This window comes from Carcharodon carcharias, chromosome 28 (genome assembly GCF_017639515.1).
Source record: "Carcharodon carcharias isolate sCarCar2 chromosome 28, sCarCar2.pri, whole genome shotgun sequence".
In the NCBI taxonomy this organism is placed as follows: Eukaryota; Metazoa; Chordata; class Chondrichthyes; order Lamniformes; family Lamnidae; genus Carcharodon; species Carcharodon carcharias.
This window is the reverse complement of record NC_054494.1, coordinates 14,880,162-14,906,048: the sequence shown is the minus strand read 5'-3', so window position 1 is coordinate 14,906,048 and position 25,887 is coordinate 14,880,162. Positions and strand designations below refer to the sequence as shown.

Genomic DNA, 25,887 nt, shown 5'->3' with positions numbered 1-25,887 from the left:
TTGTCAATCAGTGCCTACAGGACAGGGTGACAAGTGACAAATAAAAACAAAAAGTGAATTTTCTACCACAAACCCTTGTTAGTTAAGAGTTCATAAACTCTTTTAGAAAGAGTTAGCTACTTAAAATAAAAAGGAGTGTCGAATTGTGCGGATAGTGGAACTGAGAGAAAACTTGGACACAGGAAATCTTTGGTGGAGATGCAATGGGCTGTTTCGGAGCTACGACATTCCACGATCAGAGTTCGAAAGCAGAGCATAACCCACTTCGAGAGCTAATCTAGCCTTTGCCTCCCGCTACTGAGAGATTTGCTGTGCATTTCCGGCCTTCTCCGTGTTTAAATCAAAAATGAGCTTCAACCACGATGATCAGGTCCCAGCAGCCTGATACGGGCAATGCCTGCACGGAACTGCATCTTCCAAAGTCGGCTTTCCGGCCGTCGGAAGCTGCTGTCTGGGACCAGGTCGCGATCCCAATCCGTGTCTTACCCCCGACGCGTCAAATTTAAAAGAACAACAAACGCCAACTCGCGAACCCAAATGCCGACGTGTGGGGAAAAAATGTTGCGCAACACGCTTTGGCGGAGAAAGGGAAATAAAGGAGAAAGACGGCAATCTCCACGCCCTCTTCGGAGCTGCCCCTAGCCTGGCAGTGTATAGAAACCAGCTCCAATTCGAGTAACCACGGGCCGCATTGTGCCCAGTAAAGAAGTAACAGGACGGGTCTGTTCATCTTCATCGTTAACAAAGAAGGATTGCAAATCGTAACCATCAGTTGAACACTGTACGAATGTCACACAGCTCCTAGCGGGATCCACTGTGGAATCTGCGGAGCACATACATCCCCATCCTCTGCCCAATCAGATCCGAGACACTTATTTACTTGAACCCCACCAGGGCCGGCAGGGTTTCCTATTCACAGGAGTAAAAGCGCGTGGGACGTGCGTTCCCATCCTGAAGACAAAGAGGGGGTGGAGCGGCAGAAGAAATGTCAAGACAGCCGACGATGCAGCACCTTCATCACCAAAACACATCGCTTTGAAAATAAAACTTGCGGAACGTTAGCTTTAAAATAAAAAAAAATACACCGGCAGCTTGGGAGTTCAATGGATTATAATTAAAATCGTTAAGCAAGGAGCTTGCAACAGGGTTTCACAGAACCTCAAAACAGTATCCCCAGAAAATAAATGAGTACACAACATGGCTCTGTACCAAAACCCTTTTCAAAACTCAATTTAAACATTATTGTCAGCTGTTTTTATATATATATATACACATATATTTATATATATATATATATGGATATATATCGTGCTGTATCATGGGAACTGCTTCAATATTGCTTTGCGTACAAATCGTCTAAAAAAGAATTCTCTTTTGTTCTTTAACAAAACTTTCACCTTTCAGGGAAAAGAAAAGGGGTGATTCCCACTGCCTCCTCCCCCATTATTTCCAAGAATTTGGTGAGAAATTAGGACCAACTTATTTCATCGCAAAAAACATGATTTAACATCGTGTGGCCGATGTGTGACTGTTGCAGGATTAACCACTGGCCACAGGCTTTATTGGTGTTAACTTCCTTTTCTTTTTTTTTGGCAGATTTCAGGGAGAGCTGGTGTACCGCTGCAAAGGCCTCGGGAGTTTGGAACCACAAGCCAGGTCTTCGAGGCGTCGAGGAAGGGGGAGTTGGCAGTCAGCGTACGGAGAGCCTAGATGTCCATCTCAAACTGAGCATCCTCCCCTGGAGAAAAAAGAGAGAGAGTCACCCGCCAATATTTTGGTGCGTTAACTATTTTAAGTGGGGCCTGCAGAGGCAAGCATTGAGTCAAAGGTAGGAGGGGCGGCCGAAGCTTAAGCAGAGGATAAATCACACAACCTGGTTGCACACAGAGACAATAATCAACTGTGACCCTAGCCAGGGGTTCCAAGCCCTATTTCAGCACAAGATCTAGGTTGACACTCCAATGCAGCACTGAGGGGATGCAGCACTGTCAGAGGTGCTGCCTTTTGGATGAGACATTAAACCCGAGGTCCCATCTGCTCCCTCAGGTGGGTGCGAGAGATCCCATGGCCACTATTTCGCACAGCAGCAAAAGTGTCCTGCAAAACATTTAACCTTCCACTTGTGTGACTAAAACAGATTCATTCATTGCTGTTTTTTTGGACCTTGGAAAGTGCAAATTGGCTGCCTCATTTCCTAAGATTACAACAGTGACTATACTTCAAACCAAAAAGGCACTGCATTGGCTGTAAAGTACACTTGGGATGTCCTTTGGTCATGAAAGGTGCTATACAAATGCAAGTTCTTTTCTCAGCCTAACAACTCACATCATATCAGTGCCAATGGGAGGCAGACCCACATTATAGGGGCTGGCTTCACATACCTAATTTAGACACACACCAGGGATTTTACTGGAGTGAGAAAAAGGTCAAAGAGTTTGCATTTATATAGCAGCCTGCACCTCCTTGGGACGTTTCACAGCCAGCGAATTACTTACGGTGTAGTCACCGGTGAACCGAATGTTGTGGGTCCGAGACTCACTCCAGAGATGCAGGCACAAAGACTAGGCTGACACTTGCTCAGTTGGCCCCACTGCATTTGTTTGCATCCATGCCACAGCAGACGTGACAAATGCAGTCATTTGCTCTGGGACTGTGCCATCAGTTCCCGAGCACCTCTCGAGTGGGACGTGCCGAGGGTCACCTGTGCACACACCAGCTGCTGACACTCCAAACAGTGACCCCCGCCACTGGCTCCAGTGGAATGTCGGGATTGCGAGAGGTGCTATATAAATTCAAGTCAATCTTTTTAAGCAAGGAGACCAAGATCCCACAAACATCAATGAATTAAGGGTCCAGAAAACCTGTTTCAGTGCTATTAAAAGCAGAGAATGCTGAAAATACTCAGTATCAATGGGGTGGGGTGGGGGGGAGGAGAAACAGAGTTCATGTTTCAGCTCAGTGACTTTCCTTCACAACCTGTTTTTTATTTCTGATTTCCTGCATCTGCAGGTATTTTCAAGATGTTGGTTACAGGGTAAAAATCGGTCAGGGCACTGGGGAGAAGTCCCCTGCTCGACTTCGGGATCATTTGCATTGACCTCAGGATGCAACTAGAGCCTTGGTTCAATGCTTCATCCGAATGGTTGCGCCTCCAAGAGAGCAGCTCTCACCGGGTGCTGTCTCTGCCGCTGTTTCAGTCTGGATTATGTTCTTCAGTCCTTGGGTTGGTACTTGAACCCACAACCTTCTGATTCAGAGGCGAGAGTGCAACCAATGAGCTGAGGCTTGCTTGTACTTGCGCACTCACATACCAAGTAAAAAAAAAACCATAAGTGTCCTGCTGAAAAGCCATAATGTAACTGGGGGATCTTCACTAAACCGCCCTCGTTTACACCAAGTTTTTAGTACTGCAACGGCTTAAGTATTTAGATAAAATACCTTTAATACGTCGTGCGTCCCGAGGTGTTTTACAAATGGTAATGGGAACCTTTGGAGAGGGGTTCCGAACAACTGAATTAAGATTAGATCCAAAAAAAGGGTGAGTTTTAAAGGTTCTTTTAAAAAGTAGACAGGAGAAGCAAGGCAGCGGAATTCAGGGACAGAGTCTAGACAGCAGGGCTGAATGTTCAGCCATTAATGCTGGGGGATAAAGGGGGTTGACAGCAAGAGAGAGTTCGAGAGGGACTGTAACGTTGGGGGTGGCTGCAGTGATGGAGAGGTGCAAGGCTGTGGAGAGAGAGGAGACAACAGGATGCATTTCATTTTTATGAACCACTGGTTAATTAAAAAGTAGTTAAGCAGGATTTACCCTGTGGCCTTCTGAACCCTGCCTTCAGGTTCAAATGGGGGTCAGAGGCCTACACTGTGGGAAGGTCACCATTCCCTGAATCTCAAAGGGATACAGTGGCGTAGTGTTAATGTCACTGGACTGGTAACCCAGAGGCCCAGGCTAATGCTCTTGGTCATGAGTTCAAATCGCACCGCAGAAGCTGGTGGAATTTAAATTCGATTAATAAATCTGGAATTGAAAGCTAGTCTCAGTAACGGTGACCATGAAACTATCATCGATTGTTAAAAAAACCCATTAGACATGGAGCAGAAATTAGGCCATTCGGCCCATCGAGTCTGCTCCGCCATTCAATCATGGCTGATAAGTTTCTCAACCGCCTTCTCCCCGTAACCTTTGATCCCCTTTACCAATCAAGAACCTATCTATCTTGGTCTTAAATACACTCAATGACCTGGCCTCCACAGCCTTCTGTGGCAATGAATTCCACAGATTCACCACTCTCTGGCTAAAGAAGTTTCTCCTCATCTCTGTTCTTAAAAGATCTTCCCTTTACTGTGAGGCTGTACCCTCGGGTCCTAGTCTCTCCTACTAATGGAAACATCTTCCCCACGTCCACTCTATCCAGGCCTTTCAATACCCTAAGTTTCAGATCCCCCCTCATCCTTCTAAACTCCATCGAATATAGACCCAGAGTCCTCAAACGTTCCTCATATGTTACGCCTTTCATTCCTGGGATCATTCTCGTGAACCTCCTCTGGACCCTCTCCAGGGCCAGCACATCCTTCCTGAGATATGGGGCCCAAAATTGCTCACAATATTCTAAATGTGGTCTGACCAGAGCCTTATAAAGCCTCAGCAGCACATCCCTGCTTTTATATTCTTGTCCTCTCGAAATAAATGCCAACATTGCATTTGCCTTCCTAACCATCGACTCAACCTGCAAGTTAACCTTAAGTGAATCCTGGACTAGGTCCCCCAAGTCCCTTTGCACTCCAGGTTTCTGAATTCTCTCCCCATTTAGAAAATAGTCTATGCCTCTGTTCTTCCTACCAAAGTGCATGACCTCACACTTCCCCACGTTGTATTCCATCTGCCACTTCTTTGCCCATTCTTCTAACCTGTCCAAATCCTTCTGCAGCCTCCCCACCTCCTCAATACTACGTGTCCCTCCACCTATCTCTGTATCATCTGCAAACTTAGCCAGGATGCCCTCAGTTCCTTCATCTAGATCATTAATGTATAAAGTGAAAAGTTGTGGTCCCAACACTGACCCCTGCGGAACTCCACTGGTCACCGGCCGTCATCCTGAGAAGGATCCCCTTATCCCCACTCTCTGCCTCCTGCCAGACAGCCAATCTTCTATCCATGCTAGTACCTTGCCTCTAACACCATGGGCTCTTATCTTACTGAGCAGCCTCCTGTGCGGCACCTTGTCAAAGGCCTTCTGGAAGTCCAAGTAGATAACATCCATTGGCTCTCCTTTGTCTAACCTACTCATTACCTCCTCAAAGAATTCTAACAGATTTGTCAGGCAGATTAGTGAACCCATCTGGTTCACTAATGTCCTTCAGAGAAGGAAATCTGCTATCCTTACCTGGTCTGGCCCACATGTGACTCCAGACCCACAGCAATGCAGTTGATTCTTAATTGGCTCCCCACGGTTTGTGGGCAAGTATCTCTGCTGCTGCCCCCCAGCCCCTCCTCCCCCTTACGTCCAGTCTCCAGGAAAATGGCCCGGGAGGGTGGGTGCAGTGTGGAATGGAGCTGGGGAGCTGGTGCCCCCATGGTGGACCGAAAATCAAATCCCCTGGTGTTTTAACCAGAGAGGAAAGGAACGGTGTTAAACACAAAGCTGTACTTTGTGTCTCAGCCACAAAACCCAGTCTGTCATATTAACCGATAAAAGGCTGTGGGAGCTTTGGGAATAAGGCATCGACCAGAGTATCCGGTTTTAGATATGGCTTTCAGGGCCCTATCTAGGCCATGGATCCCTTTCCATTAACCCTGTCTCACATCACTCTGCGATTGGCTGGCCAGGTTCCAGCCTGGCTGGGGGACTGATGGGCAAAGGTGCTAAACTGTTCCAGCAAATCCTCAAAGATGGGCAAGAAGCACAGTATTCACCTGTCGCCCCCCCCCCCACCCCCCCACAAGCTCGCACCCTCTTTGTTCCTCAGCCTACCCACTAACAGCCCCCAACGCCTTCTCCAACCAGCCATGCCCACAGAATTGGTGCCTATTTAAAATCCGCCCACACACTTTCCTCACTACCCCGGGGAAGGCCAGCGCCTCAAGTCCTGCTGAGGAAGACGTATTGACACAATTCGTGTCACTGGCTGCAGTTTTCCGATAACTCTGTTGGCCCGGGTTGTGACCAGCCTGCCCATTTGTGTTAGCGAGGGGGGGAAATCACAGCCCCCTCACCCGGCCAAGTGGAAAATTCCAGTCAGTTCACCTGACATTGACAAGCAAATGGAGTAATCTCGTAGCTGTGTCAGGAAGCACTGGACGATAAAAGGCAGATAGGAAAAAGAAAAATAAAGATGTGCATTTATATAGCACCTTCCAGGACATCACTCCACAGCCAGTGAAGTGCTAAGTGATGCAATGTAGGTAATGCAGCGCCAATGTGCGCACAGCAAGATCCCACATCAGCAATGCGGTAACAACGAGGTGACCTGTTTTAAGTCATGTTGGTTGAGGGATAAATATTGGTCAGGACAAGACAGCACGGGAAACGTGCCTAAATTCCTTCAAATACCACAGGATCTTTCACAAGGGTAGACGGGGCCTCGGTTTAGCAGCTCATCTGACAGTGCAGCACTCCCGCGGTGTCACACTGGACTAATGGCCGAGATTGTGCACTGGGGGGGAAGAATGAGTGGCCAACAGTGTCCTGCAAAAGTTCCACCCTCCCACCACCACCCCCCCAGCCCCCCAGCAGTTTAAAAGGTGAGGCAGGCCTTCAGGGGATAGCTACCTTAAGGGAGAGAGAGGCGGCTGCAGCACAGAATGCTGATCAGCCACTCAGATCTTGTCAGCGCTTCAGAGTGGGAGATGCAGAGATTCTGCTGCACGGAGCAGCCAGTCCTCCCAGCATTTCCAGCTCAAGGTGCCCACGAACAGGTAAACTGCAGGCACAGCCCAGTTCCCCACGGCAACTCACCATACCGGTTGTTGCCCCTGACAACTGGAACAGAACGAGAAAAACGAGAGGTTAAGATCAGAAATGAGGAAAGGAGAGAGGGAGCACGAGAAAATAATGTTAACACATGAGGAGGAAGAAAAGTATTTTAAGAGGAGCAATCAAAAGAATCGGTAAAAGCAAGATATGTCCATGGAGAGGACAACCTGTCAATTCATAAACAATTAAAACCGTAGTGAAGGTATTTAACGTGTTTGCCAGTACTGGAGTGAAGGATAATCAAGAGGAAGTGAATCTTGAAGTGGTTGAGAGCTCTGCTGAGTGCCCGCCCATCTTTCATGGAGCACCATGTTTGAATCCCTCCAATCAGGTTTCTGCCTCTGCCAATAGTAGCAAAACAGCTCTTACCAGGTCACTCCTGACCTGAAACATTAACTCTTTCTCTCCACTGATGCTGCTTGACCTGTTTGAGTATTTCCAGCATGTTCCGTTTTTATTTCTTACCAAAGTCACCGGCCTTTGACGCGTTTGACCACACAATCCTCCTCCGGCCATCTCCACTGTCACCCAGCTGGATGGAGGCGGCTCTCAGCTGGTTCCATTCTGACCCACCTAATGGTAGCCAGAGAATCGACTGCAATGGCTTTCCTTCCTGCTCCTGCACCGTAACCATGGTGTCCCCCAAGGATCTATCCTCGACCCCTCCCTCACCACCTATTTCGCAGCCACAATGTTGCCCCTGGACAACATCATCCATAGGCACTGTGTTGGTTTTCACATGGTCGAAGCAACTTAAGCAGGAGGGAGAATGAGAATTTTAAAATTGGAAGGATAGGGGCCATGGGTTGGGTTTAACCCCCTGTGGGAGCAAAATACTGAGACAGTCATAAATTAAAGGGTGGAATTACCACATCTAGATTAAGAGGAAAGGTTGCCAGCATTAATTTCAAAGAGGCACGATTGTGCCAGATAAATCTCAGAATTCTTCAAGGCCGTAACAGATAGGGTAGGAGAGGGAAATACAATCCGTGTAATGCCAATGAACTTTGATGGATAGGATTTCTCACCCACCCAACCTGCCTCCCCACCCTGCTCCATGACCACTCTCCCTAACACCTGGAGTCTGTCCATCAGGTTTCAATCTTCTTTTGTCGAGACAGGATTTTCTCCTTTTTATAATGACAGATTTGAGTTGAACTGGTTTCACCCAGGTAGGTTAATCCCATTCAAGCCAATGGCTGTACGCCTGGTTAAAAACTGTATGAGGCACCAGTGGGTCTCTAACCATTACCATGTGTTATGATCTGGTTAGGGACCAGTAGCCTTTTGTTTAAAGTAGCCAAAGTTTGAAATCCCAGTTACCCACTAGGAGAATAAAGCCACAAGATTCTTATGGTTTTAAACAAACAGGATAAACTTTACTATAGAAAGTAAGAAAGGTAAAACAAATCTACAATATCTATCTTATACCAATTCTGAATGTTAGAGTATGAGGTAAATATGAATTAATAGGCAAACTGTGGTCATACAAACATATGAAATAGGAGAAGTAGGCCATTCAGCCCCTCGAGCCATTCAATAAGATCATGGCTGATCTGTTGGTACCCCCGGTAACCTTTGACTCCCTTGCCCAACAAGAATCTACCTACCTCTGCCTTAAAAATATTCACTGGCCCCGCCTCCTGAGGCAGAAAGTTCCAAAGTCACACAACCCTCAGAGAAACTTTCTCCTCATCTCCAATCGATAAGGGCAACCCTAATTTTAAAACAGTGCCCCCTAGTTCTGGACTCACCCACAAGAGGAAACATCCTTTCCACATCCACCATGTCGAGACCATTCAGGATCTTGTATACTTCAATCAAGTCACCCCTCACTCTTCTAAACTCCAGTGGAAACAAGCCCAGTCTGTCCAAACTTTCCTCATAAGACAACCCACTCATTCCAGGTATCAATCTAGTAAACTTCCTCAGAACCACCTTACATCTTTCATTAAATAAGGAGACCAAAACTGCACAGTAATAAAGGTGCGGTCTCACCAATGCCCTGTATAACTGAAGCATAACATCCTTAATTTATGTTCAATTCCTCTTGTAAGAAAGGACAGCATTCCATTAGGCTTCTTGATTACATGCTGTACCTGCACACTAACTTTTTGTGATCCATGCACAAGAACGCCTAGATCCCTCTGCACCTCGGAATTCTGCAGTCATTCCCGTTTAAGTAATATTTGGATTTTTTATTTAAACATGCTACACTGCACATTAAATGGCAGATGCGACCAAGAGAGACCCCAGGGATTTATTAAGGCCCACCCAGACATCAGTGACCACCGTGAGTCACAATATCTCAGTAAAACTCTTATCTCCCTCAGGGGGTTTCAACTCTTCACCTTCGAAGATCCAGCCTCCGAGTTCCCTCAAAAGCCGCTCTGACTTCAACAACTGCTCACCTCCAGATAGTTCAATCTCTCCTCCTGAGACTGTGTTCTGTGGGATTCACAAAGCTGCACTCCTGCTTCTAACTGCCCTTGGGTTTCTCCAAACTCCAGTCTCCCAGTTTTACTGAGCTATAAATGACTCCCAGGGCTTCTCTGAGTCCTAGCGGCCTGGCATGGAACCACTGACCTTCCGCCACCTTCTCAGCTATCCAGGACTTCTGAGCCGTAACTGACTGGAGCCTGCTAACAGCAACATTTATTTTGTATCCTCTTCCTCTGCTCCAGAACACTCAGATAAATTGAGAACAGAAAACCTTAAGCTCCACTCATCTCTTCGATGATGTTGCCTTTCAGGGTTCACTTTTAAACGAACCTAGCTCTTAACTCCCAAAACAAAACATCTCTCTGGACTGCACTTCTTTGCAAGCAGCATAGACACCATGTCTCCAGTTCTCCAGCTAAGTAAGCTCACCTGCTGTTTTATGGCTGCATCTCTTCTGACTCGATGAAACAAACATGGGTAACCTTTTGAACTGCCATGTTCTTTTAGGTGTCTGGCAATCTCTAAAGCCCAGCTACTTAGTTACTTTATCTTTACAACAACAATCTTCTCAGAGCTAAACATTATCTCTAAAGTATTAACATGAACGAGATATTCGTCACAAGCGCAAGGCTGAAGGGCAGAAATCGTAGGGGTGCAATGAACTCCTGAGTCAAGGGGAAGGGTGCATGGCCCAGGAAGGGATGTACCAACAGGGAGGGGAATGAGAGGGAAAAGAAAGGAGAAACATTTTAGGAAGATGAGCAGAAGTAAAGGAAACAATAATAATGGCAAATGGGTACACAAGAAAGTGTGTGTGTAGGAGGGAGAAATAAGAGAGTGCAATGCACATATGCACAAGAGTGGTGCAGATACATTTAATACCAAATACAACAGTTATGGTCACACTAACCAGACCGGAGAACACAGTAACTGAAATTACATGCTGCTGTTTTTTTGGTTATTCATTCATGGGATGAGGGTGTCGCTGGCTAGGCCAGCATTTATTGCCCATCCCTAACTGCCCTTGAGAAGGTGGTGGTGAACTGCCTTCTTGAACCGCTGCCGTGTATGTGGTGTAGGTAAACCCACAGTTAATCGATACTGGTCTTTGTTATCACCCATCACTTCCACCTTAACATGTATAAATTTCAGGACTAAAACCTTGTTAAGCTTCAACCAATCACTCTTGTGATTTAAATATTGGAAAATCTCACCGGTGGCTGATTTCCCCTCACGGTTGTTATCACCACAGTGGCCAACATCATTCGCTTCCACCTTGGTGTCATCGGCAGCGCCAGGGGTAGTTACACCTGGGATGTGCGGGAGGTAGCGAGGTGGGGTCTTGGCAATTGGGGAATGGCGACACTCCATAAGAAATTTCCGATCGTAAATAATCCGGGTGCCTAAAACAAATTCAATAAACGTCACTTGGCACATCAAGTCAAGCTTGCAAGTTAGGAGGTCTAACCTCTGCTGTCTGAAAACAGCACAAACATTAACGTGGACTTTTAACAAGCCTATAAAAGTAACCTCAAAACCCCATTCATTCATACTTTAGAAAGAACGTCAGGATCTTGGAGGGAGTACAGAGGAGGCGTACGAGAATGGTACCAGTGATGAGAGACTTAGTTGGGTGGAGAGACCACAAGAAGCTTGGAATCGCTCTCCTTGGGGCAGAGTAGGTTATGGGAGGGGGTTAGCAGAGGTATTCGAGGTTTTTGGGCTGAGTTAGGGAGAATTATTTCCACTAGGAGTTTGGGAACCACAGATTTAAAGGTAATTAACAGGAGACGAAGATTTAATTATTTAATGCAGCGACTGAAGAGATCTGGAATGCAGTGGCTGAAAGGATGGAGCAAGCAAATTCAACAGCAACTTCCCAAAGGAAATTGGATAAATACTTGAGAAAAAAAAAATGGCCAGGATACGATGGGGAAAAGGCAGGACAACAGGGCTAATTAGCACTGTCAAAAGAGCTAGCATAGACATCGTGCGCTGAATGGCCTCTTCTGGGCTGTGTATGATACTATGATTCAGACCTAGCTTTCAGCAGGACTCACCTGGTGACCTGCTTATTGTTCCCTCCCTAGCTCAAGGCCTAATACCTCAGTGATTTTACTGCAGCAGGTATTGTTCAAAAGAAATATTGCTCACTAACCACACACATGCAGACACATGCAGTATTTTTTTTTTTTAAAAATTGCTTCTCACGCAAGACAGGAAACTGTACTTCGCATCTGTATGTTTAACATTCGCCACCATTCAGTAACCAAGGAAATAAAACACTCACAATGATCAAAAAACACTTGCACGCTCTGCTTTTCGTTTTACCATTTCACCCACAAAGGCACAAAAATGTGAAAAGCTCACACCGTTAATCGCAAATGCAATTAGCCAGATCTGGATTCCCAATTCGGCATGTTTGGCCGGTGACTAACATATTGGACAACGCTGCTGTAAGGGTGCACAAACTAGGGATGACGCCCCTGGGATCTTTCCCATGGCTCCGTGTCACACTGAGCACTGGAACCGATGAACAGCAAGAGGCCATTTAGCCCCTCGAGACTTTTAAAAATTCATGTATGGGACGTGGGTGTCACTGGCGAGGCCTGCATTTTAGTGTCCATCGCTAATTGTCCTCGAGAAGGTGGTGGTGAGCTGTTCTGCACCATTCCATGAAATCATGGCTGATCTGTGACCTACCTAACTCCATATACCTACTTTTGTCCCATTCCGGTGATAGATTTGGCTAACAAAAATCTACCCCAATCCCAAATTTCAAATTAACAATTTCAAGTTAACAAATTCACCACCCTTTGGACAATCCATTATCCTAATCCCCAGTTCTCTTCAGTCCCTGTATGTGTGAACATTTTAAAATGGAGGTGTTGGTGGCTCTGGGAGTCACTGAGCATTGATTCACAGAATTGTTATGGTGCAGAAGGAGGCCATTCGGCCCATCGCATCTGCACCAGCTCTCCGAACGAGCATTATGACTCAGTGCCATTCCCCTGTCTTTGCCCCATAACCCTGCACGTGATTATTTAAATAGAAGCAATCTAACGTCCTCTTGAATGCCTTAATTGAACCTGCCTCCACCACACTTCCAGGCATTGCATTCCAGACCCGAACCACTCAGTGTGAAAAAGTTTTTTTCTCACCTCGCATTTGCTTCTTTTGCAAATCACTTCAAAATTGTACCCTCTCGTTCTCGATCCTTTCATAAATGGGAACAGTTTCTCCCTATCTACACTGTCCAGCCCCCTCATGATTTTGAATACCTCTATCAAATCCCTTCTCCTCTCCAAGGAAAACTGTCCCAACTTCTCCTATCTATCCTCATAGCTGAAGTTTCTCATCCCTGGAATCATTTTTCTAAAATCTCTTGCATACTCTCTCCAATGCGTTCATTTCATTCTTCAAGTGTGGGAGATGGTGGCGTAGTGGTAAAGTTACTGGATAAATCCAGAGCAGAGTGTTCTGGGGCCACAGATTCAAATCCCACCACAGCAGCTTGTGGAGTTTAAACTTGGTTAAGTAAATCTGGAGTTGAAAGCTAGTCTCAGTAATGGTAACCATGACAACCATCATCGATTGTTGTAAAAACGCATCCTTACCCGGTCTGGCCTACATGTAACTCCACAGCAGTTATGTGGTTGACTCTTAAACTGCTCTCTGAAATGGCCCAACAACCACTCAGTTCAAGGGCAATTAGGGATGGGCAATAAATACTGGCCTCGTCAGCGACGCCTACATCCCATGAAAGGGTAATGGTGATGGGTGAACGGGACTTGGTGCAAGTTAGGGTACTGGCAGCGAAGGTTTGGAATGGTCTTGTATTTATGGATCAGAGTCGAGTCTGGAGGTATCAAAGGAATGGACGAGGGCTTCAGCAGCAGACCAGCTGAGGCAGGGGCGGAGAAGGGAGTAAAAATGGTGGCTATCGCAGTGTGGGAACACAAAGGTTTGTCTGGGGATCACAGTTACAGAATTGAACTGACTCTCACGCAGAATGTAATGGACATCAAAGCCGCAGGTGGCGTACGATTGAGCAGATTTATAGCTGCAGACGTCATGGTGAATGGAAGATCGAAGCTTAGAGAGCTATGGCGTTCACAACTGTTAAGTGTGTGAGCGACTCTGGAGGGGTGAGAATCAGTTTCTTCCAGAGGTAACCACAGAAGGAATGGGGTTGAAAGATGGAAGGAGGGTGTCAGTAGTGAGGAAGTGAACAGTGCTGGCCTCAACAATGATTGAGATGATGGGGATAGAGGCCATGATGGATGCCAAAATTGAAGGGTTGACTGAGAATGTAGGCGGGAGAGTATATATGGAGCGAATGCAGGTTGCCAGGCTAAGGTGAGATGGAGGTTGAAAGCGGTGAGGAAGAGAAGTCGTTCAGCACTTTGGCTGAGGGAGGAAATCATTGGAGATATCCTTGGGTGGACGACCAAGGATCAGTTTTAAAAGGAGAGGTAAACGGGTGGAGCAAGGCTCAAAAGGAGGTCAAGGTACTAGAGGATTAAAGGGAATAGAACAGGGTGAGACTTGATGATAAGGGCTGGCTGGTGACGGACAGTATAGCCAAGTTTATGGGGGATGGGGCGATGGTGGGGACGGAGGGGGGGGTGGGGGGGGTGGGGGTTCAAGGTGGCATTGTTTCTCAACCAAGTTTCCATCAAAGTCTTGAAGTCAATCATCTACAAGAAGGTCACAGATAGGAGGAAAGCCACAGCTAAAACAAACTCCTAACCTATACACCCACAGTTGGCCCCAAATTACTGAAAACGTCACAAGCGATCGGGTTATATAGATAAATAAATACAGCCTTTAGCAGCTTTTCCTTAGGCATTTTCTGGGGCACGACCAGCTTATTTTCACCACGATTGCTTGCAGGTTTTTCTTTAGTGTGAACACATTAACTGGCTTCTCCATTACTTCTGTCAGGGCACTTACAGAATTGCCAGGGCTCGGAGCTAAAAGTATTGGCTGGGATTGGCCCTCAGATGAAATTACAGATTCCCATTAGTTAAGATGTTGCTACAGTATACCATTACAACATACGATACAGCCCAAGGGTCATTATGCTGGGTTACATTCTATAGCTTGGATAGTGGTTGTCCCGCTATGTGCCGATTTCTTTAATACCTTGCAGAGACAGCCTGAGGCTCCACGTCATCTACTGGGAAGTAACAGTAAAGTTAATAAGAGTGCAACAGATTGCAAGTCCCAAAGAGTCAGCTCCTGATGACTGTCCCTGCACACCCATGTTTTCAAGCACTTTCTATAAAATTGTAGTAGTGAAAACCGGAACCATGACCTTAATGACAGGACACAAACCAGAATTCAAATATTCCCATGATTACTTTTTGCTGAAGTACTCATTGAAAGAAAATTGGAGGGATGAATTCATAGAGGGGCGCGAGGCTGCCGTTCGGCCCCTCGGGGGCGGGGGGGGGGGTGGTGGTGTGAGGCGGCCATTCGGCCCCTCAGAGGAGGAACAGGAGGTGGCCATTCAGGCATATGGATGATCTATGTCACAACTCTGTATCCCTTAATACCCTCAACCGAGAAAACCGCTATTGATCTTCATCCTGATCATTTCAATTGACCCACAGCTCTTTTGGGGAGGGGAGGGGTAAAAGAGAGTCATACACTTGAAGCATTCATGCTCTCTTATAATATTAAGCATCTGAAAACAGAAAATATTAGAAGTACACAGCAAGATGATCAAAACCTAAAAAAAAAACGACAGATTAATGCTTGGATGGGATCTTTCAATCAACTCTAACATTTTGCTTCGATGCCATTCACCCTTCCACCTCCTGAAGCTACTGCAAGGAAACTAAAATTTGCTTAAAATACTTAAATAGGCATTCTCAATTCAGGCAATCCCTGCCTTCCTCTGGACAGGCCTGGCTGTGATAGTGAGTTATAAGAGGGTACAGTGCAGTAAACCTGTTTACATACTCCCTTGGGTAAAGAAGGACTTGTATTTATATAGCACTTTTCACAACCATTAGATGTCTCAAAGCATTTTACGGTACTCTTTGAAGAGTAGCCACTGTTGTTATGTAGCAAACGTGGCAACCAATTTGCGCACAGCAAACTCCCACAAACAGCAATGTGATAATGACCAGATAATCTGTTTGTGTGATGTTGACTGGGGAGAAATATTGGGCAGGGCATTGATGGTATATTCTTCATTGAAATACAAAAGGGATCCATTATATCCACCCGAGGCAGACAGGACCTCAGTTTAACATCTCGTCTGAAAGACTGCACTTCTGACAGTGCAGTACTCCCTCGGGACTGCACTCGGTTTTTTTGTGCTGAATAAGTCCTGGAGTGGGACCTGAACCCGGAACCTTGTGACTCCGAGGCCAGGGTGCTACCAACTGAGCCATGGCTGACAAAGATTAATTCCAGAACCCTCCTGCTTTCAGGATTTGGCTTCCCCCTACATTCAACTTTAAATAGAAGAAAAACTCAAAACATCTCTGAATGTGGGCCTGGAATGTGCAGTTTAGATTGAAAGTGCAGCGGAGAGACAGGGCCATCAGAGTTTGAACTGCAGGTATCCCCAAATCCCAACATTGATGCACTGAAACTTTTGGGGCAGGAATAGTGGGAATTTTCTCATCGAGGAACTACCAGGCACTTAGATCTTATTTGTTGCTAAATCTGTTAACTTGCTTCCACAGTTGTCAGAATAACAAGAGCTTTCCCATCAACAACAGACGCGCACTCCACCCACCCCCCCCAACCTTATCTTTTCATTAGTACTCTTCATTTCCCCCCCCACCACCATCCTTTCCCATCCATCAACTCCCACACAAGGAATCTCCCCTCCCACCAACATCCCACTCCCACCAATTCACAGAAGCACTTGTCTGATTCTCCCCCTGCCCTAGTTTGCCATACACTGTGGGAAGAGAATTCCCAATCCCGAGCATCACTGCCCATTCTGGACCAGGAGTGTCAGGTAAGGAACTAGGGGAGAAATGCTAATTACCATTACAGAGCACAAATCCAAAACATTAACTCTCTGCATGACACACGGACAGGCAGGGCATGTCCATCTCCTTTGAATATACGAGTCCTATTAAAGGGGTCAAGGACAACAACTTTTCTCTGTCTTCCGTGTGTTCAGGATTCAGCTCATCAGGACTGGAACATTCCCACATGCTGCCGATTCCTCACCCAGCCAAATTCTCCATATCAGGGTGGCTTTGGAGAGGGAATATGCAGTGTTTCATAACCAGTACACACCATGGGATAGAGAGTGTGTTGTTATGGCACAGCAGATGGTAAATGTCGAGCTGCTCAAATCCCAGAGGGAAACTTGAAAAGCTGCCATGGCTGTTTGCAATTTGTACTTTATTTTGAGATGCTTGCCTTGAATTCAGTAGTAATCAGCCCACCAAGGCTTAGGGTTTCTTTTTTTACAAAACTAAATTAAACATTTATTAATAGAAGAAAAGATTTTAAGCACATACATAGGTCTACAAATTACTACTGTAATAACACCAAAATCCCCTAGTAAATCTGACGCCTAGTTACACCGCAATTAAGGCAACAGTAAAACAACACAGATTTCAACAGACCCAGGCAAAGCACACAATACCCTGGACAGCAATTCTCAAAGTGAATTCTCTTAGCTTTGGTTCCTGTAGTCAGTGGCTTGATACATAAAGGCTGGAGGCTTTTCACACTTGTGTTAGATCTTAGAATACCATCTGACACTCCTGTGTCCATTGAAACTACTTGTTCCTTTTTGATAGTTGTCAATGGAGCAACCACACTGCTAAAGTTTGGTACAAATTTCCGGTAAAACCCACTCATGCCAGAAATCTCAAAACTTCTCATTTTGTTGTAGGCACAGGGAAATCCATGCTAGCCTTGACTTTCACATCTCTCGGAGCCACCTTACCATGTCCAAGGGTATGGTCTAGATATGTAACTTGCACTTTTGCAATTCACTTTTAGCCAAGTTCATCACCAAATTAGCTTCTTGTAACTGACAAAACAATTCTTCCTGATGCTGTAAATGGTCCTCCCACATTTGACTGAAAACTATCAAGTCGTCAATATAAACAGCACCATTGCTCAATCCTGCAATTACTTTGTTTGTCAGTCTTTGAAATGTTGCAGGTGCATTTTTCATACCAAATGACATTGCTTTAAACTATCTGGTGTCATGAAAGTTGATATCTCCTTTGCTCTCTCCAATAATGGTACTTACTAATATCCTCTCAGCAAGTCAAGCTTTGTGATAAATTTTGACTGCCCCACTTTCTCAATACAATCTTCCAACCGTGGTATAGGATCCGCTTTAGTCACAGCATTCACCTTTCGATAGTTCACACACAGTCTCTGTGTTCCATCTGGTTTTGGTACCAGCACAATAGGCGAACTCCAGTTACCGCAACTAGACTCCTTGATGCCACTTTGAAGCATGAATTCAATTTCTTTCTGTACTTGTGATAGCTTTGCCGGATTTAATCTATAAGGGTATTTACTTTATTTAAGATGAAGCTTCTACACATACATCATATATAGCTAAATTTGTCCCTAGCTTATTCCCACAAATACCTTCTTCAAATCACTTTCACACATGTCTGGAAGGTAATTCAATATTACATTTAAATTTTCAAGTACCCCCTCATTATCCAATTTGCTTAGAGGAAAATCAATTTCAGTATCCTTCATTTCTACCTCTTTCTCTTTATCCACCACCACCACTAATACCTCCTTATGGTCCTCTTCCCTGTCAAAGTAATTTTTAAGCATATTTACATGACACACCCTCTCTGCTCTATCTGGAGTATTTATTAAATAATTTACTTCACTCAGCTTCTTTTCAATCCTACAAGGCCCACTAACCCTTGCCTTTAATGAGTCACCCACTACTGGTAACAGAACAAGCACTTTTTCCCCTTCAACAAAACTATGAGCTGTAACTTTCCTGGCGCCTTCACGTTCATTATTTGCTGTGATATCTTTCAATATTCCCTAGCCAACTCACATGCTCTACCCAATCTTCCTCTGAAGTTTGATACATAATCCAGTAGATTCTGAATTTTGATCCACCAATTTCTCTTGAATCAATTTCAGTGGTCCCCTTACCTCATGACCATAAAGGGACTAAAACCAGCTGATGCATTAGGAGCGTCCCTGATAGCAAATAACAGGAATGGAATTCCCTTACCCAAACCTGTGGATAGTCCTGTCTATACACCCTCATCATAGCTTTTAAAGTTTAATGTCATCTTTCCAAAACCCTTGCGACTCAGGATGGTAAGCTGTTGACTGGAACTGTTTTATCCCCAAAATGTTCATGACTTCCTTAAACAACTGTGACATGAAATTTGAACCCTGATCTCATTGTATTTATTTTGGTAAACCATATCTTTGATCAATTCCTCCACAATTCTCTTTGTTGTAACATTTCTCAAAGGTATTGCTTCTGGAAACTTTGCAGACACATCCATTATCATCAGCAAGTACTGATTTCCACTTTTAGTCTTAGGGAGGGGTCCTACACAATCGATTATGACCCTAGTAAAAGGTTCTTCAAAAGCTGGAATTAGAATTAAAGGGTGCTGGCTTAATCATTGCTTGTGGTTTCCCTGTCACCTGACATGAGTGACATGTTCTACAGAATATGCTACAACTCTATGCAATCCAGGCCAAGAAAATTGTTTTTGTATTTTTGCCTGTGTCTTTCTAATTCTTAAATGTCCTCCCATTGGAGCAATTCTCAGAATCTCATTTCTATATCCAAATGGTATAACAATCTGATGCACTTCCCTCCAGGCTTCATTTGCTGAAAGATGACAAGGCTGCTATTTTCTCATGAAAACGTTATCCTTAAATAATAACATTCTGGAAAACATTCTGCCTCTGTTTCTGAGTAAACTGTTTGATGTAACTGTCTTATTGGCGTATCCTTTTTCTGTAACTCTACCAACTGTCTTGAACTAAATACCTCAGCTGTATTATCCTCCATTCTTTCTTCTTGAACAATCTTATCAAAAACAGCATCAACTAATTGGACTTCAACATCTTCTCCCTGCCTTTTCACTTCCTGTTTTTCCTGTTTCAACCTGTGAGCATGTGATCTTGTTATCACCCAATCTGGAAACAATCCAGGATGCTCTCTCTGCAACACTTCTGTGAAAACACTTCTACAGGCTGCTCAACTATCATCAGCATCACCCACGTCTGCAACCCAGCTATATCATTACCTAAAATAAATTGAACTGCTGCAAAGGGAATTTTTTTCCACTACTCCAACAAATCATCTCACCTGTTTTCCACTTACTCTTTAAATTTCACCATCCACAATGGAGTAGGTTTAGCATCACCATGAACCCCACTTATCACCTGTCCCTGCAATACTCCCTCTGAACAACAAATATCATTATCCCACACATTAAGGATTGAAGCCCCTGTGTCTCAAAATTTTAAGATCTTTACCTGCTCTACCCTGTACAAAAGTAAAGGCTTTCCCTTCACATACAAAATCTCTTAACCTGTCTGCAACCTGCTCCTCAGAACTCTCTTGGGTAAATTGTGAACACATTCCCACTTCTTTACCTATCACTGACTGTTTCTGTTTTACCTGTACACAAACCACTGGCTTTCCGTGTCTGAATCTCAGAACCCACTGTACTTTTGCTTCCAGTTCCTGGGAATTTCCACCGACTCCTCCTTTTCCCTGACTACCCACCTTCCTATATATATAGCTCTATATATAATCATCGGCTATCTCTGCTGCTTGTCTTACCGATTCAACCCTCTGTTCCTCCACTACCAAAGGAATTGAATCTTTAAATTCTTCTAAAATAATTACTTCTCTTAAGAGCTGCATATGTCATCTCTATCTTTAATGTCATCTCTATCTTTAATGCCCGTATCCACGGGTCAAAATTACTTTGTTTTACTCTCTCAAACTTGATATAAGTTTGCCTAGACTGTTTTCTCATATTCCTAAATTCCTGCCTGTATGCCTCAGGAACCAAACCATATGCACTCGAAATAGAAACAGAAATACCTGGAAAAACTCAGCAGGTCTGGCAGCATCGGCAGAGAAGAGCACAGTTAACGTTTCGAGTCCTCATGACCTTTCAACAACACTAAGTAAAAATAGGAAAGGGGTAAAATATAAGCTGGTTTAAGGGGGGGGGAGGGTTGTTGGGACAAGCAGCCAGTGATAGGTGGAGATAACCAAAAGCTGTCACTTGGTTATCTCCACCTATCACTGGCTGCTTGTCCCAACAAACCCTCCCCCCCCAACCAAAACCCCCTTAAACCAGCTTATATTTCACCCCTTTCCTATTTTTACTTAGTTCTGTTGAAGGGTCATGAGGACTTGAAACGTTAACTGTGCTCTTCTCCGCCGATGCTGCCAGACCTGCTGAATTTTTCCAGGTGTTTTTGTTTTGGATTTCCAGCATCCGCAGTTTTTTTTGTTTTTAGGCACTCGAAATAGCCTTTTTCACCACATCATAGTTCACCAACATTTCTTCTGACAGTGAAGCATAAACCTCGAGTGCTCTACCCACTAACCTGGATTGTAACAACAATGTCCAGTTTTCATGTGGCCATTTCATCTGTTTAGCTATCTTCTCTAGTGAAATAAAGAATGCTTCAACATCTCTTTCTTCAAACTTTGGAACTTGTACAAATTTAAACATCGCCCCATTTGGTTCTGATCTGGAAATAAGTCCTTCCGCATCTTCTAGGATCTCTTTTTTAATGCCAGCAGTTGAAGCTGGAATTCTCTCTCTCTTTTTTGCTTCAGTGCTTTTCAAACCCCACCAATTCTAACTCCTTCTGCTGCTTCTAGTTCCAATTTTTACATTTGCAACTGAATTTGAGCCCATTCCAATGGCCCACCTCTTGGAGAACTCAAGTCTCTCGGGTATTCCTTCCAATTTCAAATGCTGCGCTATACCTTCAATTATGTCCGATTTCCTTACCCCTGCAGGTAATCCTAATTGAAACTTATCTGCCAGTTCAATGAACTTAGCTTTATTTGCCTTTTGTAAACCAGCCAAAGTCGCAACTTCAACTCCCAGACAAATCTCAGCAACTGCGAAAGCCACATTGCAGTCTCACTGCTTTTAAAAAAGAACCTCACACCACTCCTGAATTCAAAGTGCTTTTCATATTCCAAACCTTAACATTCACCAACTCCAAACCAATCAAGGAATCTCAAATATATCCCAAAAAGACTCCCCAATTTGATATGGCACAGTGGATGGTAAATGCCGAGCTGCTCAAATCCCAGAGGGAAACTTGAAACAGCTGTCACAACCGTTTTGTTTTAAGATGCGTGCCTTGAATTCAATAGTAATGAGGTTTTTTTTTTTACAAAACTAAATTAAACATTTATTAATAAAAGAAAAGATTTTAAGCACATACATAGGTCTACTACTACTATGATAACTCCTAGTTCCTCTAATGAATCTGACACCCAGTCACACCTCCATTAAGGTAACAGTGAAAACAAATAAATTTCAACAGACTCAGGCAAAGCACACAATACCCTGGACCCGCAGTGTTTTCTTAGCTTCGATTCCTGCAGACAGCAACCTGATACCTTGAGGCTGGAGGCTTTTCACATGTTAGATCTTAGAATGCCTTCTCCTTACACTCTCCTTTATATAGCTTTCTCCCATTTAAATGTAAATCTCATTGGTCCAATACACCTTTGCAACTTTACTTTTTCCATAATATAAATATTTCATAGTGCTCATATTATCAGTAATCTTTGTGAAAACTAAACACATTGTTTGGTTTAGCCTCTTATGGCTAGGTGTAACACCTTACCATCTCTTTGAAATTCACTACTCTGGTTTTTCCAAAAATACAATTGTTCCTCACGCCTCACATTCTAAAACTTCAGCCATGTTTATGTATTTAGCATTTCAAACCTAGCTTCCCTTTTGAACACTGAAAAGCACCAGACTGGCTGTCTCTAATTCAATTAAATCCCCCACGCACATCTACACAGAGAAACTAATCCAAACCCCACTATTAACCTACCTTTATAATAAATCACAATAATATTATGTAAATTATTATATTTTCATGAGTGCCTCATGGACACATAACATGGCTCTCACCACTCCAGTTAGGTGCTTATGCTCCCAGTTCCAATCCAGAGACTCTTGTGCATAAGATCCAGCCTGACACTGCAGTACAGTACTAAGGGAGTGCCATACTGTCAGACACACAGTCTTTTGCAAGAGACTTTAAACTAAGGCCTTTGTCTTCCCTTTTGGACGAACAAAAAAAAAAATTTCCAAGAGCTAGCGAGTTCTGGATAAATACTTACTCCTCAACCGGCATCTCAAATTATCTGGTCAATACCCCATTGCTGTTTGAGAGAGCTTGCTGCGCGCAAATTGGCTGCCCTGTTTCCTACATTACACATCAAAAAGATCTGCATTGCCCGAGCTCGTGAAAGCTGCTTCATAAAAAGCAAAGTCTTTTCTTTAACACACGGGAGGGCTCATGTCCCTTTCTCTCCTTTGTTTACTTTTATTCCTTCCTGGGATGCAGCAAGGCAGGCATTCATTGCCCGCCCTCGATTGCCCCGGCTTGCGGAGCCGCTTCAGGGGGCAGTTAACCCCATTGCTGTGGGTCCGGAGTCACATGTAAGCCCGACCAAGTCAAGATGGCAGATTTCTGTCCCCAGAAGGAGCATTAGTCCCCTTTCTCATACTTGGAGAACTTGTTGGGCTTAACCATTAGGGGCAGCCCCCTCTCTGAGCCCACCCCAGTCAGGCAAAGGAGCAGAAACTATGGGGAGGGGTGGGGGTGGAAATCATTCAGCAAGACAAGCTCCTTTAAAAGGACACCACTGCTGTGGGTGGGTGTTAGAGGGGGGCGGGCACCTGACACTTGAAAGACGCGACGCAATGGAAAACATGAACTCCAACCTTCTGAAAAAAGAGGGTGGTGGAATATAAAAAAAAAATAGAAATATATATATAAATAACGTTTTAAGCAGTCAGGCTCCCCTCCTCCCCCAGCCAAAAAAAAACCCAAAACCCTCTCCAGCATTGCCTTGTTCAGCCTTTGCATGTTGTAAACCAAAATGAAACCACACAGTGTGTGCGAGAGAGAGAGAGAGAGAGAGAGGAGCTGATTGCAAAGAGGGAATTCACCAGCGGCTGAAGCTGAACCGATTTAAAGTCCTGCTTTGTGTTTGAATCAGCCAAATGTGTGCAGCCATCAGGCAGAAACTGCATTAGTTCAGGCTCGAGTCTGCCCACTTGCTTTGTCCAAAGAGAGAGAGAAAAAAACAAACCCCCAAATCACGAGAGCCTCTAATAAAAAGTTAACGCCGCTCTGGCAACACGAGGTGATTAAAAAGCTTCTTATGAATCGGCCTCTTAACAATGAACAAGAACATGTAGCAATTCGGCGCTGGGTCCCCGGGGGCGCATTTTTAATACAAATACTGCATTTGGAAGGGGTGGGGGGGGGGGTGTGTGGAATGATGTTTATGATTAATTTTCTTTTTATTTTGCATTTGGGTTAAACCCCCCCCCCCCCCCACTTTTTAAACGGAGTTTAAGGAACAGCAGCACTTCCCCCACCCCAGGGCCGCTCCTGCATTTCAGGGATTTGTTACTGACATGAAATGGCACAAAGCAAATGTTGCAATCTTACTGCGGGGGTGGTGGGGGGTAGGGAGGGAGGGAGAGGGAGGGATGGGGTGGTGGTGGTGGTGGGGGGGGGGTGTGGGGGAGGGAAGAGGGAGGAGGAGTGGGGGAGAGGGAGGAGGAATGGAGGGGGAGGGAAGAGGGGGAAGAGGGGGTGGGGGTGAAGAGGGGATAGAGGAGGGGAGGGGTATCTGCATTTGTCTTACCTCCGGGAGTGGTGGAGAAGAATGTCCCCCCTGGGGTAGTGCAATAGTCATGAGGTAGCTGCGTTGCATCGTTCAGAATAACCCTCCTGGTGGGGATTACTCGACATTCACTTTGCTGACAACTTGCAGACATCTTAAATCAAATTTCTGTTTTCCAAAAACAACAACAACAACAAAAGAAAAAAAAAGAAAATTAATGTTCGGCGGCTTAAAAGGGAGGAGAAGGGGGGTGGGGAAGAAGGTGCGGGAAGGAGAAATTTTAAAAAAAGCGTCCCTGTTCGTTCCTTTCTGCCTATTCCAACCCGTCAGCAGGACTTACTCTCTGGGCCAACAGTGAGGCACCACCTACTGGATGAGCTCTTTTCCGTGATGTCTGCTTATTGAAAGAGAACACACACAAACACACACACACAGCAAATCTTCATTTGTGGCCAATGCAGTAAATGGCAAGAATGTGACCTTTAAAGGGACCCCCGCCACCTCCCCCCTCACTGTCTTCATGAACCTTTCACAACCCTATAGTTTATTAATATACCATGCAACGTTACTTTGACTCCTTCCCTGAGCCCGTATTATCTGCCAATCGCACGAACGGACTTGCTTGTCAATCGTAAAGCAAGACTTGCGTTCATATAGCGCCTTCCCAGAAAGGGGGGGGGGGGGGGGTGGGAAACCACAACAGCTCGGAATTGTCAGAAGGCACTACCATGGGCACCAGCACCACTGGGTTCTTCCTTATTTATTCATGGGATGCAGGCATTACTGGCAAAGCCAGCATTTGTTTGCCCATAGATAAAAACAAAAAAACTGCAGATGCTGGAAATCCAAAACAAAAACAGAATTACCTGGAAAAACTCAGCAGGTCTGGCAGCATCGGCAGAGAAGAAAAGACATCCTTTCTTGGACTCGAACTCAAGTTCTGTCAAAGGGTCATGAGGACTTGAAACATCAACTCTTTTCTTCTCTGCCAATGCTGCCAGACCTGCTGAGTTTTTCCAGGTAATTCTGTTTTTGATTTGTTTGCCCATCCCTAGTTACCCTGGAACTGAGTGTCTTGCAGGACCACTTTGGAGGGCAGTTATGAGTCAACCACATTTCTGTGGGTCTGGAGTCACATGCATGTCAGCACAGAATAAGGATAGCAGATTTCCTTCCTTAGGGGGGCATTAGTGCACAAGAGGAGTTTTTATGACACTTGTTTCATGGTCACTAGAGACCAATTTTTCAATTCTAGGTTATTAAATGGATTGGATTGAAATTCCACCAGCTGCTGTAGTGGGAATTGAACTCATACTCCCAGAGCATTAGCCTGGGGCCTCTGGATTGCTAATCCAGTGATAGTACCACCATGCCACCTTCTAGTGTACTGCTACCCCTCCAGGTATTCAAGGCCAGTTTGACCAGTCATTTCCAAGTTTTACTGCTTTTTCTCTTCTGGACTTTCATGACCCCAAGGTGTCTCAAAGTGCTTTACATCCAATCATGTTCCGTTGAAATGTAGTCACTGTTGCCTTCACTGAATAGACTCAAAGCTAAACCAGACAGATTTCATGGTTATGGGGGCAGGAAAGAGTGCCATTA

The 25,887-nt window shown here is 44.8% G+C and overlaps 1 protein-coding gene across 3 annotated transcripts; it reads right to left on the bottom strand.

Annotated features, from left to right (window-relative positions):
- Positions 1 to 1,092: 1,092 nt before the first annotated feature.
- On the bottom strand, positions 1,093 to 24,742 carry LOC121270847 (eukaryotic translation initiation factor 4E-binding protein 2-like). Of its 3 annotated transcripts, none has more exons than XM_041176382.1 (4): positions 24,626 to 24,742; positions 24,307 to 24,453; positions 10,631 to 10,819; positions 1,093 to 1,738 (listed from the first exon to the last, which is right to left on the bottom strand). In XM_041176382.1, the coding sequence occupies exons 2-4, from the start codon at positions 24,437 to 24,439 to the stop codon at positions 1,707 to 1,709; spliced, it is 354 nt and encodes a 117-aa protein (XP_041032316.1). In that variant the 5' UTR covers positions 24,440 to 24,453; positions 24,626 to 24,742; the 3' UTR covers positions 1,093 to 1,706. The 3 variants fall into 3 exon arrangements, with proteins under 3 accessions (XP_041032316.1, XP_041032317.1, XP_041032315.1); XM_041176383.1 differs by having other exon boundaries at positions 24,581 to 24,673; XM_041176381.1 differs by lacking the exon at positions 24,626 to 24,742 and having other exon boundaries at positions 24,307 to 24,619.
- Between the last annotated feature and the right edge of the window lie 1,145 nt (positions 24,743 to 25,887).

Coding starts and splice junctions, on each gene's coding strand:
- LOC121270847 (XM_041176382.1), bottom strand. CDS start 24,439: ATGTCTGCAAGTTGTCAGCAAAGTGAATGTCGAGTAATCCCCACCAGG. Junction 10,820..24,306: donor CTTCTCCACCACTCCCGGAG/GTAAGACAAATG, acceptor AATTTGTTTTAG/GCACCCGGATTATTTACGAT. Junction 1,739..10,630: donor TGAGGGGAAATCAGCCACCG/GTGAGATTTTCC, acceptor TTTTTTCTCCAG/GGGAGGATGCTCAGTTTGAG.